The sequence below is a fragment of the Tenebrio molitor genome, chromosome 4 (genome assembly GCF_963966145.1).
Source record: "Tenebrio molitor chromosome 4, icTenMoli1.1, whole genome shotgun sequence".
In the NCBI taxonomy this organism is placed as follows: domain Eukaryota; kingdom Metazoa; phylum Arthropoda; class Insecta; order Coleoptera; family Tenebrionidae; genus Tenebrio; species Tenebrio molitor.
Genome location: NC_091049.1, coordinates 22,451,751 through 22,467,748, shown reverse-complemented (window position 1 = coordinate 22,467,748; position 15,998 = coordinate 22,451,751). Strand labels below are relative to the sequence as shown.

The window sequence follows — 15,998 nt, the reverse complement described above, 5'->3', positions numbered from 1 at the left end:
AAGAAAACGGAAACCAGAAAAGAAGACAAAGGGTAAAGTGGCTACCGAAAGAGTACAAATGGGATGATCAAGGGGCAAAAAGAGAAAAGAAAGAAGGAAGATCTACCGAGGGAATAATAACAGAGGTGAAATTGGGGATTCAAGAAAAGAGAGAAGAAGAAGGATGCATGGAAAGAAAAGTTCATATAGACAATAAATGGTGGAAAATAATGACAATATACAGCAAAGAGAGGAAGACTACAGAAAGACGTGTCGAAGACGCAATGAAAGAAAACATGGAAGATTGTATACTCTTGGGAGGGAACTTCAACGGGAGAATAGGAGAAAGAGGAGCAAGAAATTGGGAAGAGGAGAGGGAGAATGGGAAAATAAAATCCAAAGACAAAGTGGAAAGTGCAGCGGGGAACAATTGAACGGGAACTAACAAGGGGACGAAGAAGGGGAGTGGACCTTTACAGGTAGCAAGGGGGAAACAGTGATAGATTGCGGAATAGTGAACGAAGAAGTATGGGAAAGAGTAGAAAAATTCAGAATAGGAGAGAGGGTAGAGTCGGACCATCTCGAAACAGCTTTGAGGAAGGGAAGGGGAGGGAAAGGACAGAGAAGGAAAGAGGTGGGGATAGAAATAAAACTTTTTTTTAAAGTGCTGTTCTATGTTTAAAGAAAAATGTAATCAGGAATCGGAAAGCCCGGAAGGCAAAATAAAGCATTCATTCATACTAAACTGACATCTAGGACAAATTTTATGTGCAAAAGCGATTTCAAAAAAATGCATGTCAATCATTTGGAGAAAAAAATTCTCAAGAGTGCTGTTACATGACAGTTGCAATTGTCGATATGTGAACAAGTTCAATTAATTTACTCTCCAATTAGGTGAAAAGGATTTGTACAATATTGCTTTGACCAACACGACTTCTTGTAAGATTTTATGCCATAATTCTTGGATTAGGAATCCCGGAATAAACTCGCTGTGAATTTCTCTCCAGACTGAATTATTTTTATCATGTTTGAAACATAAGAATTGAGATGTTTTCTTTCCCCGTTTTATTTTATTAGATTTTTATTGTGGAATGAAGTGAAGGATTCGTTTCCAAACTCAAATTAGCGGAATTCGTCAACCGTTTCAAATTCTTCTTTCAAACGTAAAAGTCACTTTGCAAATTCTTTACGAAGCTCAAGTGAAACGTTTACGATTTCAGCTTCTCACGAGCTTTCAGTCTACCATCTTTTGTTCCCACAGCATAAACTTGATGGTTTGCTCTTTCGTTGCAGTCGAATAATATAATCATCCTAATGCATACATTATTTCTGAAAATTGTTCCAAGCCATATTTGTTGCATCACTAACGAAAAGAAAACGCGAAAAAAATATTCACAGAAAACTATAATAACATACTACATATTATACACATTCTTTAGCGTCATTATTTTTGCTGATTTCTATTTTTTTTTACAAACACTGTTGACAAAATTTTCCACGTGTAAATCTACGTGATACAATCTATCTATTTTTATTTATCCCAAAATGTGTTTTTCCTCGCAGTTTTGCTTGTGTAATCTTTACGCATCCCTTTCATCACAAAATATGCCTCCAACAATTTTATTGTCATTACTTTTACCACTGTCGTCGTGGAAATTCCGTCGTCCTGAAATATTTTTTCCTTGCCTTCCTCCCCACAATCCATCGTTTTCATCACGGCGCTGTTGAGATAAGTTATGCAGATTCTCCGCTCCTTGTACGAATCATATTTTTTTTCATAGGTTTCCGCTACATGTTTTCCTCTTTCAGAACTGTTCGTCGGCGCAGTTCGTCTCCGACCGCCTCCACCAGTTCGGGGATCCCCTTTCGAGGTTTCCGCCGTCCAATTCCGGTGAGTAGAAATTTTGTTAGGTGGTGTTAATTTTGCTGTACGTTTAAACAGCGATAACCGCGTTTATTTGGCCGCTAACGCGCCATTAAATCAAGTTTCGTCTCACACACCACGGTAATAATAGTTGTAAGAAACATACATCTGGACGAGTTTCGGTTTATTTATTCTGCGTCTGCAACTTGGCCAAAGCACACAGTGCATAAAGGGGACCGACATATATCATACAAACTGCTTTGTATATCATATTATCCGTTACTAATGTCGCGATCTAACAGGGCACGATTTTGGTTAATTAAATGGCAAACGCACCGCCATTGTTATAATAATAAACACACAATAAAAAATCAAACAAATCAAAAGAATGTAAAAATTGGAAGAACAGAATTAACAACAGGTACTAATTATTATATTTATTATGAAACATACAGGGTGTCTTAAAATTATCGTATTCCGAGTTCGGGGCTTAGTAGAGGACATCCTGTTGACCAAGTAAAAATGTTTTTTAAAAAATTGCTGTCACTTTGAAAAAAATATCAAAGTTGCCAATATTTGTGCAAAAGTACCTGATTAGCTATGTTGTACTTCCCTTTTGAAAAAAAATTGGAAAAATAAAACTTATTTTTTCGAGATAAAGCTGTTTTCTCAAGAAATGTCTTTTCATTTATATTGTAATATTTTACATAATCATCCTCACCATATTTCAAAATGAATGTCAACCATTTATATTTTTTATTTGAAGAAAACATAATGAAAAGTTTGAACCTTCAGACCCATGTATCTTTGTAAAGACCTCCCCTATATTTTTTATTTTATTTTTTCGAGATTCCTGAGATTTTTCCCTACAAGACCCGCGACTTGGAACACATTAATTTTGCGACACCCTGTATATCTTTTCTTATATAAAAAAGTAATTATTAACTGATCTTTCAACCAGAGCGTGACATTATAAAAGCAAACAAGAACTGAGTCGCCCACTTTGCAACTTTGACTTAACCCCAGGGAAATATCTGTTCTCAACATTTAAATTCAATTTATGAGAAATAAATTGTAGATCTAAAAAGAAGTGCAATCTGCGGTTTAAGAACATATTGGATTGAAAAGGAAAAAATTTAAGATTAAATTACGGTACAGCGCGAAAACTTGGTTTCGGGCACGAGGCGAAGCCGAGTGTCTGATTTGTGAGAGCTGTATGACATTTGTATTTGACTTTTCGGCTGACCAAATGTATTATTTTGCACTTTTGCAGATTGTTAACTTTTTGACATACAGCGCTGCCAACTCGATAAATAATAAAAAAGAAATTCATCCGACTAAGAAGCGACGGAGCAACTGAGACAATACGAAAATGGAACAGTAACCTAATTTTCTGCATCTACTCCTCACAGTGGATATGAATACGGCCAACTTTTCCGGTGTTTTCACTATCCAGAATCTACGTGCTTTGCATCGTCGTAGAATTACTGCACACTTTACGGAAATGGAACTTTCTGCGGCATTGTTAGTTTTGCATTCGAGATCAGGACGACATTACTACGCTCCTCGAATTATTTGAGCCGTATACAAAAAGCGAGTAAAGCTGAAGTAAATATTTTTGCATTATAAATAGGAACGCATCAAATCAAATGAGATTGGAGGTTGCACGAATTTCCACACAAAAACACCGGCCAAGAAGAGATATCGAAGGACCGGCCGAATTAGTTCGGACACGCAAACCAGATATAAGGGTGGAGAGATAACAAAACAATGCAAAATAACCACGAAATGCGATTCTCGTGAGACGTGTTTGTGTTTCTGGGCGTTCCGAGAAATTTTACCGACACTTGAATAAGCCAGCGCCATTTTCGGCAAGAATTTTTCTGCACCACAAGCACAAACAAATTTGTAATCACTTGACAAAACATAATAAATTGGCTCTGTATTTTTTCTCAATTATTCTTCAGATTCGTGTAAAATGTTTGTCTTAACGTTTTTGGTTCCTGGGTTGGGTACGAAAAGCATTTTCTGCCATTATTAAGGTAAATACAAAGTGATCACAAAGAAAACAAATCATCTTTTGTTTTATCGAAATGTTTGTCTTACTTTGATTGTACGCAGAATTATATCGTACGTTCAAATGAAATGTCGGGCTGGGTAGGCGTTGGATTAATTGGAGCATGTTGACAGCTAACCTAAAATTTAGAGCCAAAAATATTTCTTTTTTTCTTTCTTTGCAATGTTTTACATTAATACCTTAACGATTCCTATTCTCGAAGCAAATATCTAAGGGCACCCTTTGCTAAAAACAAACATGTTCAATTACGGCCCGACAAACAAATGTCATTCTTGTCAAACGGCGGGAAATTCAAACTTTACACTGTTCTAAACGCTTTAATTTTTCCAACGCCTACTTAGCCCAGGATTTCATTTGAACGCGCGATACTTGCTATGTACAGTCGTTTTATTGGTTGCCTATTTACTCAGTTTTGAAAGTAACTCTAATAAAAATGCTTTCTCTTCAATGGTAAAACCCATTTTACAATTACAGTAAACGTCTGTAAACTTTGCCGAAAACAAAAAGCTGTTTTCTAGGTTAACAGCAGCACACCGTTGCTTTAAAATTGACGTTTCGTTGACATTTTAGCGAAAAATCTGCTAACCAGTGGCGTCGCGTTTGGCAATATACCTGATACCCATTCTTAGGAATGTAAAATGTTTATTATAAGGTGGCGTTTGAGACCACAAATTGTCTACGTCCAAGCATTGAACGCTTATTTGCATAGAATTATTCCGCTACGACATGACCGATAATTTGCAACGCCTGCTTTGATTTGTTTTCTTTTTCATCACTTTGTACAAATCTAAATTATAGTCTTGATTTTCTTTAAGAAATAAAACATATTTTATATATGAAATAAGACCTACCCACGAAATCTAAAATTCAAAAGTCTGGGGCTGATGAATGTTGAAAGTTCTTAGCTTTCAGGGGTAAATTTATTTAGTTGCAACCGTTATTAAATTGCGATTTTTGGTCTACATTTTACCAGACTTCTGTTAATCCTTTAGTGATAAAATTATTGTGAAACTTTCCAATTTAATCCCTGTCTCGATTCAGATAAAATAATTTATTAGAGAGATACCCGGCAAGCTATAAATTTTGCTCAAAACTCCTTTATTTCTCTCTGCTAAGAAAATAATGAAACATCTGTCTCTTATAACTATATTTAACAGTACAAAAAATATATGACTGGTACAAATCGATTCATTAGATTCTATTATACATTTGCACATGTGGAAAGACTCAGACAATTTGTCTAAACGCTTCTTAAATTTTTTTAGAGTTTTGAAGATTAGGATTTTTTTGTGTACGAAAAAGGTTTGAATAGATAAATGTGTGATAGAATGAAATGAATCAATTTGTACAAACATTTTTGCCCTTTTAAATAGTTATTTACATCAGAGTACGGTACGAGTATTTTACGCGAAAACTAGGTTTCAGGCACGAGACGAAGCCGAGTGCCTGATTAGTTGGAGCGCTGTAAAATACCTACCGTACCACATTTGTATTAGACTTTTCGGCTGACCAAATGTTTTATTTTGCACTTTTGCAGATTTTTATGAAATAACAAATGTCAAACTTTTTGGTATACAGAGCTGCCAACCAGATAGATTGTATTTTCCCTATTATGTTTATACTGTTTTAAATTGTCTTCATTTGAAGTAAAACACATTTTTCTGTTTTTCTCTTATTTGTTACAAAAAACAAATCAACAATTTATGTGTTGAAAGCCCAATTACAAAAACAGAAATATGATAAAATTCAGTATATTATTCAGGGGTTAATTTCTGTCATTAGGTAAAAGCAGAAATTGGAAATTGGGCAAATGTAGCTTTGAACTTTCGCTTTATCAGAGCTTCGCGTAACTGGTGAAATAAATAGGCCCCAAATTGGCCATTCAATTTTAAACAAGTTTTCGCATGTATGACCATTCTCCCTTTACAATGGAAGAAAAATTGCATGTTCAATTCCCCAACACGAAACAAACAAAATGAACTCTTGAGGTGTGATGAGACCTCCATCCAAAGCCATTATCGATCGCTCATCACCAGTCATGCAAACGACACATGTTCATTTGTATTTTTGAGAGTATTTGATTTTTTCTTTAATCTTTTCCTCAAAGCGCGCCGAAAGAAATAAATTTACGAACGCAATACAAAAATCACCGCCGATCTAATGATTTTCAAAGCCGTGCCAAAAACTAATCAGCATAAATTATCGACACATTTTCCGATTCCTTTTTGACAAACGCTCCACAAAAACAAACCGCTCTAAAAGAAAAACACGACCAGACTCGATGACAAATACGTTCCGCGTCTTTTTTATTGGGTGGGATTTTTTCGGCGAGAAAGAAAACAGTTTTTTGTAGGTGAGAGGAAATTCGATGATATGAAAAAACTAATCGAGAGTGTTGCGAAATAATGTGAGAAGAGAGGAAAATGGTGGGTCGGTTTCAGAAAGTCGGAAGCCAGATTGATCGAATGTCAACGTTGAACTGGCGATTAAGTGGCGTTTAAGAGCTTTTCACACTTTGGGATTAATCGATCACGGGTACCACACGTCGAGATTAAAATATTAACAGTCTCAAAAGAGCGACAATATTTTTCACGTCTTTAACTGGGTCTCAATAGGAAAATGGATACCTCATGAAAAACTTTTGGGACAAATTATTATTTATTATCAGTTGTTATTGTAAACATAATCCTTACTAACTTGGTTTAGCAATTTAAAGTAGGGTAAAGCAAATTTTAAGTAAAGAGAGTTTTTTTCGATTTCATCTGACAGATGTCACATTTTTATGGTTATAAACAGAGACCGGCGGAAAAAAGTTTTCTCCTCCCACCACTCTAGTGCAGTGGCTTGGTAGCTTTGTCAATTGCGAATTCGAAAATTATATCTCGTTCGAGTAAAACTAATTTTTGATTCTGTCAACACAGATTGAACAATGTTTCTTGTTTATACGAGAATGAGGATGACGAAGAAAGCATTTAAAACAGGTAAATTTTAGCAAAAATACAAAGTTGCGGGTTATTTCTGCTCGTCGAATAAAAAAATTATTTTCTCAAAAAGTACACGGGCTATCGACTTAATTCTTTTTTAAAAAAAATTTCCAATATCTTAGTTACATTTGACTCGCTGCATGTGTATCGAAATTTTTAATATTTCACATAGGTCCCAGCAGAGTGAAGTTTATAATGCGAATTTTTGATTAATCGAAATTTATTAATTATTTTTTCAAAACTATCGATATTTGCGAAATTTTCAATTCACTGTTGGAAGCGCTGTACTTTTTAGTATAAATATACAAAAAATCAAAATTATAGCTTCAATAGTTGAATTAACACAGCGTTAAATGTTACGAGAAACGTAGTTTTTCGGAGTACACCTCAACTACGTATAAAGGCCGTTTTCAAAGTTCGGTCGTAATAAAAAAAGTTGTAGATGACCATTCCTTATGCCCCAAAATGTCCTCTACAAGATAGGATAGGTCTCATTTAGTTATACCTTTGAATCACTAATAAGAGTCATAATTGCAGTCCGATTTTACTCCACTAATAGAGCGCGCCGACACTGAGCATGACCAACTTCATTAAACTATGTTATGACCATTCCAATTCCATTAAAATGGGCTTCGTATGAAGTATGTCATGGATAGTGATGAAGTGGTGCCATCTGTTTGTTAGACATCAAGGTAAAATTGGCGTCAAATTTGAAATTTTGTCAATCAAAAAACTCTGAAAATGCTCATTAAATGCATTATTTGTGGCAATTCTGAAAAACCTTTATTTCAATTTTCCAGCGACGGTGGAGTTAGAGCTAAATGGTTTGAGGTTCTTCGAGAAATTTGTAGTACTAGAAAAGAAATTCGTTAACATAGTTTAATAAAGTTGGTCATGTGATGGAGATGAAGTGGCGATATCTAGTGAAATTTAGAATAGCCACACATTTACAAAGTTAAATAGCAGGTTATGTTATATGCCATTTCATTGTCAAGAACTGTCAGTTTATACTTTTATGACACTATGGCAGGAACATGAAAAAATAGTTAGCGTCTTAGAACCTCGAATTCTGTAATTCTTGCATTGTTTTACTCCGAAATGATCAAGTTCCACGACGAAATTCCCATTCGGAGTGGTTTTGCTGTGATATTTCATACTTGCGTGTGTAAAAACGCATTTAGAGGAAAGTTAGCGTCTTAGAACCTCGAATTTTGTAATGCTTGCATCGTTTTACTCGGAAATGATCAAGTTCCACGACGAAAACGTATAAACTGACAGTTTTTGACAATGAAATGGCATATAACATAACCTGATATTTAACTTTTTAAATGTGTGGTTATTCTAAATTTCACTAGATATCGCCACTTCATCTCCATCATCGACTTGTCATTTGGTTTACTTTTTTTCGACATTTGGAATGGCCATAACATAGTTTAATGAAGTTGGTCATGCACTGAGGGTCTTGTGGCGGTCTCTGGTTATAAATAAAAGTACTACGTTTCCACTTATCAGTGAACAAAAAATGATCAAGATGGTATTGATCAATAAAGACAAAGCATTCGTGATTCTTCAATAATGGAATTTTTGAAAATTGATCGAAATTATCAATGCTCAAAGCACTTGCTCACAGTGTAGCTCTATTTAGAGAAACTGATAGCAATTCGTAGCATATCCGCAAGGCGGGTTGCATTCCAAACTAATCGCGTCATGTGAATTTTAAGATTACTGTTAAAATCTTCAAACAGTAGAAGGTCTTTTTGTGCTTCGCCCAGTTGCCGACCTTGACTTCGTCTCGGACTTCAACCTCTGGGCTTACCACAAAAACTCATTTTTACTCTTAATGATATAATCTGAATTTTCTTATGCTTTGTATGTTAAGTTCTTGAAAACAAGTTTTGTATTCTTTTTGACGTTTGACTAAAATCAATCTGAAAATGAATCAATCAACTAGTGAAGAATTCGTGTTGTTCTGATGGATTCAAGGATAAAGGTGTGTTCAAGAAAGTCAATTAACCTGATTTTAGGGTGAAGGAGAATGGCGTTGACATAAGTAATGGCAGTTGAAAGTTCAAACGCTTAAATTTTTATGAATGTAATTATCAGTATCGATTTTATACCATTATTTACAAAAGAATATTACAAGTAGACACAACTTCGTCATTGTCATTCGACATGAACACACATAATAACTATAAAGTCGCTCCGTACAGAGGTAAGCGTTCTGTTTAAGTCACTTCCGTGACTGATTTTCTTGTTTCAGCGGATGTGGATCAGTGTTTCACTTTTTGGTACAACTTATTTTATAAATTTGGTTATCACAAAATTGTAAAAATATTCCACTTATGCTGCATACTTCTCCACTCTGTTGTCTATCTTCTGCAAATATGGTACCTTGTCATGAATTTTAGTCAAGAATTGATAACAACATACTTCATCACGATGATGGTCACTCTTTACGTAAGCATGCTCATGTTGCGATAATACAAAATTAAATATATATTTTTTTCGATGCGAAGTTGATATACGTAATGATTTTTTTAACTATGACGGAAAGAACCATCAAAAATTTGAATCAGCAACTTGAAAGTTTGTCTTGGTCAATCGGCAGTGCTGGTGTCAAAACAAAGCGGATTATCACAGATAGATCAATGTGGAAAAACAGAATGCTTTATGTACCGTTGTTGGCCCTGTTTGTTGTTATTATCAATTGGCCAACGTGGGAAGGTGAAAAAGAACTGTATTTGTGTGTTGCAGTTTTTGACAATTTTGTTGGTAACTGGTCAAACATACCACGCTTCATTTATTTGGCAACAATACCATATCTAGTTTATTCATCCTTTAGAATGTCATTTCTGTTCTTGTACAGCATAATTCAAATACAAACACAGATTTTTCTTCTCGGCGAACATATTCTGCAAATTTCAGATAATGTTCCAAATACAAACGAAGGGAATGTTCCTGACGATGTTTCATATCAAAATGAAATCAACAACAAATTATGCTTGTTCACTCAGCAGCATTGTGACATAAAAAGGTAGTAAATATAGTTTTTGGTTCGACACTGTCAGAATTTGAGAATTTTCTCCTATGTGAACGGATTTTAATAAATGTCACAACTTGTCAAAACGAAACGTCAAGCTAATTTTAAAGATTTTAAACGATTTGGAGCTTTTAAGTGGCTCGTCGAACCAAAAAACGTTGTATTCAACTCGTTCGTGTGTAAATTGGGACTGTTTTGGCACTCGAGAGCCTTTAAAACGCTCGTTTTAAAATGGCCCATATGTGCCAAAAAAGGCCCAATTTACACACAAACTCGACAAATAAACTACTATTTTGCAATCGCGAAATAAAATCATGTTTCACAGATTCGTTGCAAATCTTCAAGAATTAGTTAAATCAACGATGCCTTTTTTGGTGGTAATTGGTGGACTTCTCGACATTAGCTTATTTTTCTATATTTTAAATGTAATTGAAGTACTCGATAATCTCGAATTTATGTTAGTTTTGTTTTTTAGAATTTCTCCACTGTGAGTAATATTTTCATCATCCTTACATTTTCGATTTTGGCTTGTAGCATTTATACTTTGACTATATATTGCAAAGCGGGTCAAGAATTAATTGAACAGGTATTTAAATACTTCGTCTCTCTACACTCAAACTACTCACTACCTTATCGTAGTCGGAACAAATTTTTGATGCTCTTGGTACATGTCCTTGGTACCTTTGGAATACGAAAAATAAAAGGATCCTTATAATTTTTATGGAAAATTCTATAAAACCTCTCAGTTTCTGTTTTGCTGGAGTTGTACTGGATTACAAATTAGCTGTTACTGTAAGTATGTATTCCACTAGTCACTTCGAATATTATGACATTTTATTTTAAAGATTATTCGACTGGCTGTGTCATATGGATTGGTTTTGACTCAGCTTAGTAATAAGGATCGATTATAATTCAACACCCTTTAATAACAATTGATCGCGTTATATAGATGAGTAAAAAATTAATGTAACGAAACTGAACACTGCTGCACACACGAAGACCAAAATGTCATCAGATAACCTAGACTTAAATTTGTTTCTCTGGTAGAGGTGTTGGATTCTCTCATGGGCTGTGACCTTGGAAATATCTGCGCGAAGGCGTAACGATAAACCAGTGGAAAATCTGTAAATGAAAACTGAAAACGTCGATTACTTCCAAATTCAAATACATACAATAGAGAGAGACGAAACTAACATAACGTAACGTAGCGCACAAACCAACCGGAAAACATCGTCATTAGAGACCGTGGTTTGCGCAGGTATGACACATAGCCCATGAAAAAATCCAAGACCTCTATTTATTTAATGTACACACATTTAATGTACAGGGTGAGTCAAGTTTTACCGCCCGCACGATTAATCTTATTAAAAAATTAGTAAAAATTACGAAACTTTAGAGTTACATTCCATTGATTTTCCAAATGTGTACAATCAATTTTCCCTTATCACTTCATTCAAAGCCATACAATTTTAAAAATCGATTTTGAGCAAAAAAAATTTTTTGAGGTTCTTTCAAAGTTGTTGTTTTCGATGGGCGATAAATCGGGGGATCGAGTGGGTCATGGCAACAATTCGATTTCTTCCTCGTCCAAGAAAACCACAGAAGCTCAAGCAATACGTGGGCATGCGTTGTCTTGCACGTTAATGCCTTCTTCTATGCTTCCTACATAAGGTACAACAACAGGCCCTAACACTTCATTGGTGTACCTTTGGGGTGTCATAGTGCCTCGAATAAAGAATAAGCGAGATCTGCTGCCGTGAGTATTAGCACCCCATATCATTACTCCAACACTATGGTGTACATGGCGCTCCACAGCAAACCTTAAATTTTTGCGTTCACCTCGTAGTCGCCTCACCTTCTGCTGTCCATCATGGGCTGCCATACAATAAGTATCTTGATTCATCGGAGAAGACCACGTGTTGTCAATAAAGAGTCGAATGTGGACCAATCCAAACGTAGGTGACGTTGATTTCGCATTAATGGAAGCACCAAACGCGGGGGGTAAGAAGTCAGTCCCATTGAGCCTGGGCGATGGTATACAGAGTGGGACATCGTATACGCGCATACGAGATATCGCGACTTCTAATTAAAAATAAAATTGTCGAAATTTTATATACAGTGAGTTTTTTTTAAGACTGGCCATAGGGTTTTACATGCTAATTTTTCAACCCCCTGTTAACTTTTGTTCCGATGAAAATATTCAAACCATTTTTGGAATAAAGTTGGAAGATTTTTTAAACTATCGGATAGATTACAATTCAAAATCCCAAACTGTCGAAAAAGTTGTGAAAAAATTATTTTCAGGGCGCCGACATAATAGTACGTCGAGAGGCCGCCAGAGTAGCGCCATTGTCGGCTCAACCAGCACCTGACGATTTCCACTTTTGGACGCTTTCGGCGCGCTAAAAAATATTTTTTTCACAACTTTTTCAACAGTTTGGGATATTGAATTGTAATCTATCCGATAGTTTGAAAAATCTTCCAACTTTCTTCCAAAAATGGTTTGAATATTTTCATCAGAACAAAAGTTAACAGGGGGTTGAAAAATTAGCATGTAAAACCCTATGGCCAGTCTTAAAAAAACTCACTGTATGTACCTAACTAATTATTGATAAGGTAGAGATATTTTCATATTTGATGGCAGAAAAAAAAGACTGAGAAATGTCACAAATTTGTATTGTCAGTGTTAAATTTCTCAAAGACGTTCGTGATTTCGACAGAAATGCAGCAAATTGGCAATAAGAAAGTTATTCATCGTGGAACTAGAGAAATAATTTGTAATACATTTGATTATATGAGAATAACTTTTCCTTTTGAAGCACTGACTAAAATTGGTTTCCTTAGAATTTGTTTTTTCAATCTATTTAGCGAAAATTTAAATTTACCTAGACATTCCTTTTACGGCGTTTATGAGAAATTTGACATTGACAATACATTTTTGTGACATTTCTCAGTCTTTTGTTTCCGCCACCAAATATGAAAATACCTCTAAATATATTTGAGAATTTAAAAAAAAAAATTTGTTAATAAATAAGGCCGTAAGAGTTTTATTAGTTTTCTGAAATTAACAGTTAATTTACCTATAGAGTTTTTACACTAAATGAATCTGTATCTGCTAGCGCATTAAACCCTAGTGGCACAATTACAAATTTTGACTTGGTTAGCTAAATAATTCGCTTTTTTATTTAAACGCAAGCCAGACGCATGATTTATGACCTAAATGCTATAATTTGCCAACAAAAGGACCATTCCCTAGTAGCCGGCCGTTTTAAGCCTCTTACTTACAGCTTTGCCATAAAAATGACAGTTCCCATTGTCACCAAAATTTACGACAGCACAAGTAGCAGGTCATAAATAAAAATGATTTTGATAGTTGAAATGTAAAACTGCCTTTAATTTAATTTGTAATTGGTGTTTTTTCCGCTGATTTCGTAAATAATTACAGGAAGTGAATCTGGGTAGGTCAGTATAAAAATCAGAATTTGACTTTTTGGTTGAAATTTACATTTTTTTTTTGGGTTTGTTTGTAAGTAAAAATGTAACCAATAGCCAGGTAAGTGTAAAAAATTTCGACAATTTTATTTAATTAGAAGCCGCGATTTTTCGCGTGCGCCTATACGATGCCCCACCCTGTAGAGTACGCATACGAATGGGCTTACCTTCTGCTGCATATCTGCATAACAAACAACAATTATGTTTGAAATTTTCATTATTTAAATTAGCAAAGAAGTGAACCAGTTCAGTACTAACATAACAACAGATATGGGCAAATTAGCAATGCAGTTAACCCAAACAAATGGGTACATATAAATTATTACTAATTATTTTGTTGTTGTAAAGAACGTATATCAAGAGCCCTGTGGAATTGTGACGCTCTATAATTTCATTGTGTCAAACTATGTCGAGCCGTTGAAGCTGTCAAATCAGATGTCAACTGTCAAATTAATGTCAAATTATTAAATCTTAGCTTCAATTGTGAATTCGTCTTAGCTAATTGTTTTGTATGTGTTTTTCTTAAGTTTTTCTACATTACATGTAATTACTTTTCCTCTTACAACAGTCTATTACAATTAATGACCTTACATAACCTCTGTTTCTCTATTTGGTATCACAATATGCTAGAGAGCGGCAAAAATGCAAAAATCAAATATATTCGAATTCCACAGGACTCTTGAAATGCGTGCAGAAATTTTAACCACGAGCTACTGGGTTCATACATTTAGAACTCGAAAAAAATATTTAAAAAATTCTATGTCAATTTTTGGAGCTACAATTTTTTTTAATTGCTTTTAGTTTTCTACGTTGTCAAACAACCTCGTAGGTAAAATTTCGGTACATTTTAAAAATACACCCTCTATATCATATTTTATAAAACGTACACCAATGCGATTTCCTTGTTTTAAAGCATATTTCCTATAGGTTACTTCGCATTGGCGTACATTTTATAAAACATGATATACAAGGGTGTATTTTTAAAATGTGCCGAAATTTTACCTGCGAGGTTGTAGGACAACGTAGAAAACTAAATGCAATTAAAAAAAATTGTAGCTCAAAAAATAAATGTAAATGACAGAATTTTTTTAATATTTTATCCGAGTTTTACATGAAGCCAGTAGCTTGTGATTAAAATTTCTGCAAGCATTTCAAAAACACCCTGTATAGTTGACTCAAGTTGCAAAAAACCACTTGTCATTTGCAACAGCATTTTTTCAATATTTCTGAACCAAATAAAGGCACAAAAGGACCAGAAAATCATAGTTTGGATTGAATATTTTCCATATAAGTACAGTTTCAAAGTAATTTCAAATGCCATAAAAGTGCTGTTTCAAATGCAAAGTGATTTTTTTGCAACTTGAGTCAACTTCTTTTGTAGACACTTTGTATGATACACAACAAACTACTTATAATAACTTTGACGTTTGACTACACTGAAACTGAAATTGAATTAATAACCTAGTGAAGAATTCATGTTGGTCTGATAAATTCAAGGATAAAGATGTGTTCCAGAAAGTCAATGTAGGTACCTAATTTTAAGGTGAAGGAGAATGATGTTGACATAAGTAATGGCGGTCCAAAACTTAAACGCTTAAGTTTTATGAATGTAACTATCAGTATCGATTTTATACCATTATTTACAAAAGCATTTTATAGAAGTAGCCACAATTGCGTCATTGTCATTCGACATGAACAGACATAATAACTATAAAGTCGCTCCATACAGAGGTAAGCGTCCTGTTTAAGTCACTTTCGTGACTGATTTTCTTGTTTCAGCGGATGTGGATCAATGTTTCACTGTTTGGTATAACTTCTTTTATAAATTCGGTTATCACAAAATTGTAAAAAAGTTCAACTTATGGTGTATACTTCTCCACTGTGTTGTCTATCTTCTGCAAATATGGTACCTGGTCATCAATTTTAGTCAAAAATTGATAACAACATACTTCAGCACGATGATGCTCACTCTTTACGTAAGCATGCTCATATTGCGAAAATACAAAATTAAATATTTATTTTTTTCGATGCGAAGTTGATATACGTAATGATTTTTTTAACTATGGTGGAAAGAATCCACAAAAATTTGGATCACCAACTTCAAAGTTTGTCTTGGTCAATTGGTAGTGCTGGTGTCAAAGCAAAGCGGATTATCACAGATAGATCAACAAGGAATAACAGGCTTATTTATGTACTTTGGTTATTGGCCCTGTTTATTTTTATTATCATTTTGCCTACGTGGGGAAGTGAAAGTGAATTGTTTTTGTGCGCTGCAATTTTTGATAATATTCTTGGTAACTGGTCAAAGATACTACGGTTCATTTATCTGGCGACAGTACCATATCTAATTTATTCATCCTTTAGAATACCATTTATGTTCTTGTACTACGTACTTCAAATACAAACACAGATTTTTCTTCTCGGTGAACATATTCTGCAAATTTCAGATATTTTTCCAAATACAAACAACGCGAATGTTACTAACGATGTTTCATATCAAAATAAAATCAACAAGAGATTGTGCTTGTTCAGTCAACAGCATTGCGACATAAAAAGGTACTA

At 34.5% G+C, this 15,998-nt stretch overlaps 1 protein-coding gene across 1 annotated transcript in view; it reads left to right on the top strand.

Annotated features, from left to right (window-relative positions):
• nau (nautilus) overlaps nt 1–15,998 on the top strand; it is a 69,733-nt gene that overhangs the window by 28,275 nt on the left and 25,460 nt on the right. The window contains exon 3 of the mRNA XM_069043948.1: nt 1,789–1,870. Within this exon, the coding sequence (XP_068900049.1) occupies nt 1,789–1,870 (82 nt within the window). The remainder of the gene's footprint in view (nt 1–1,788; nt 1,871–15,998) is intronic.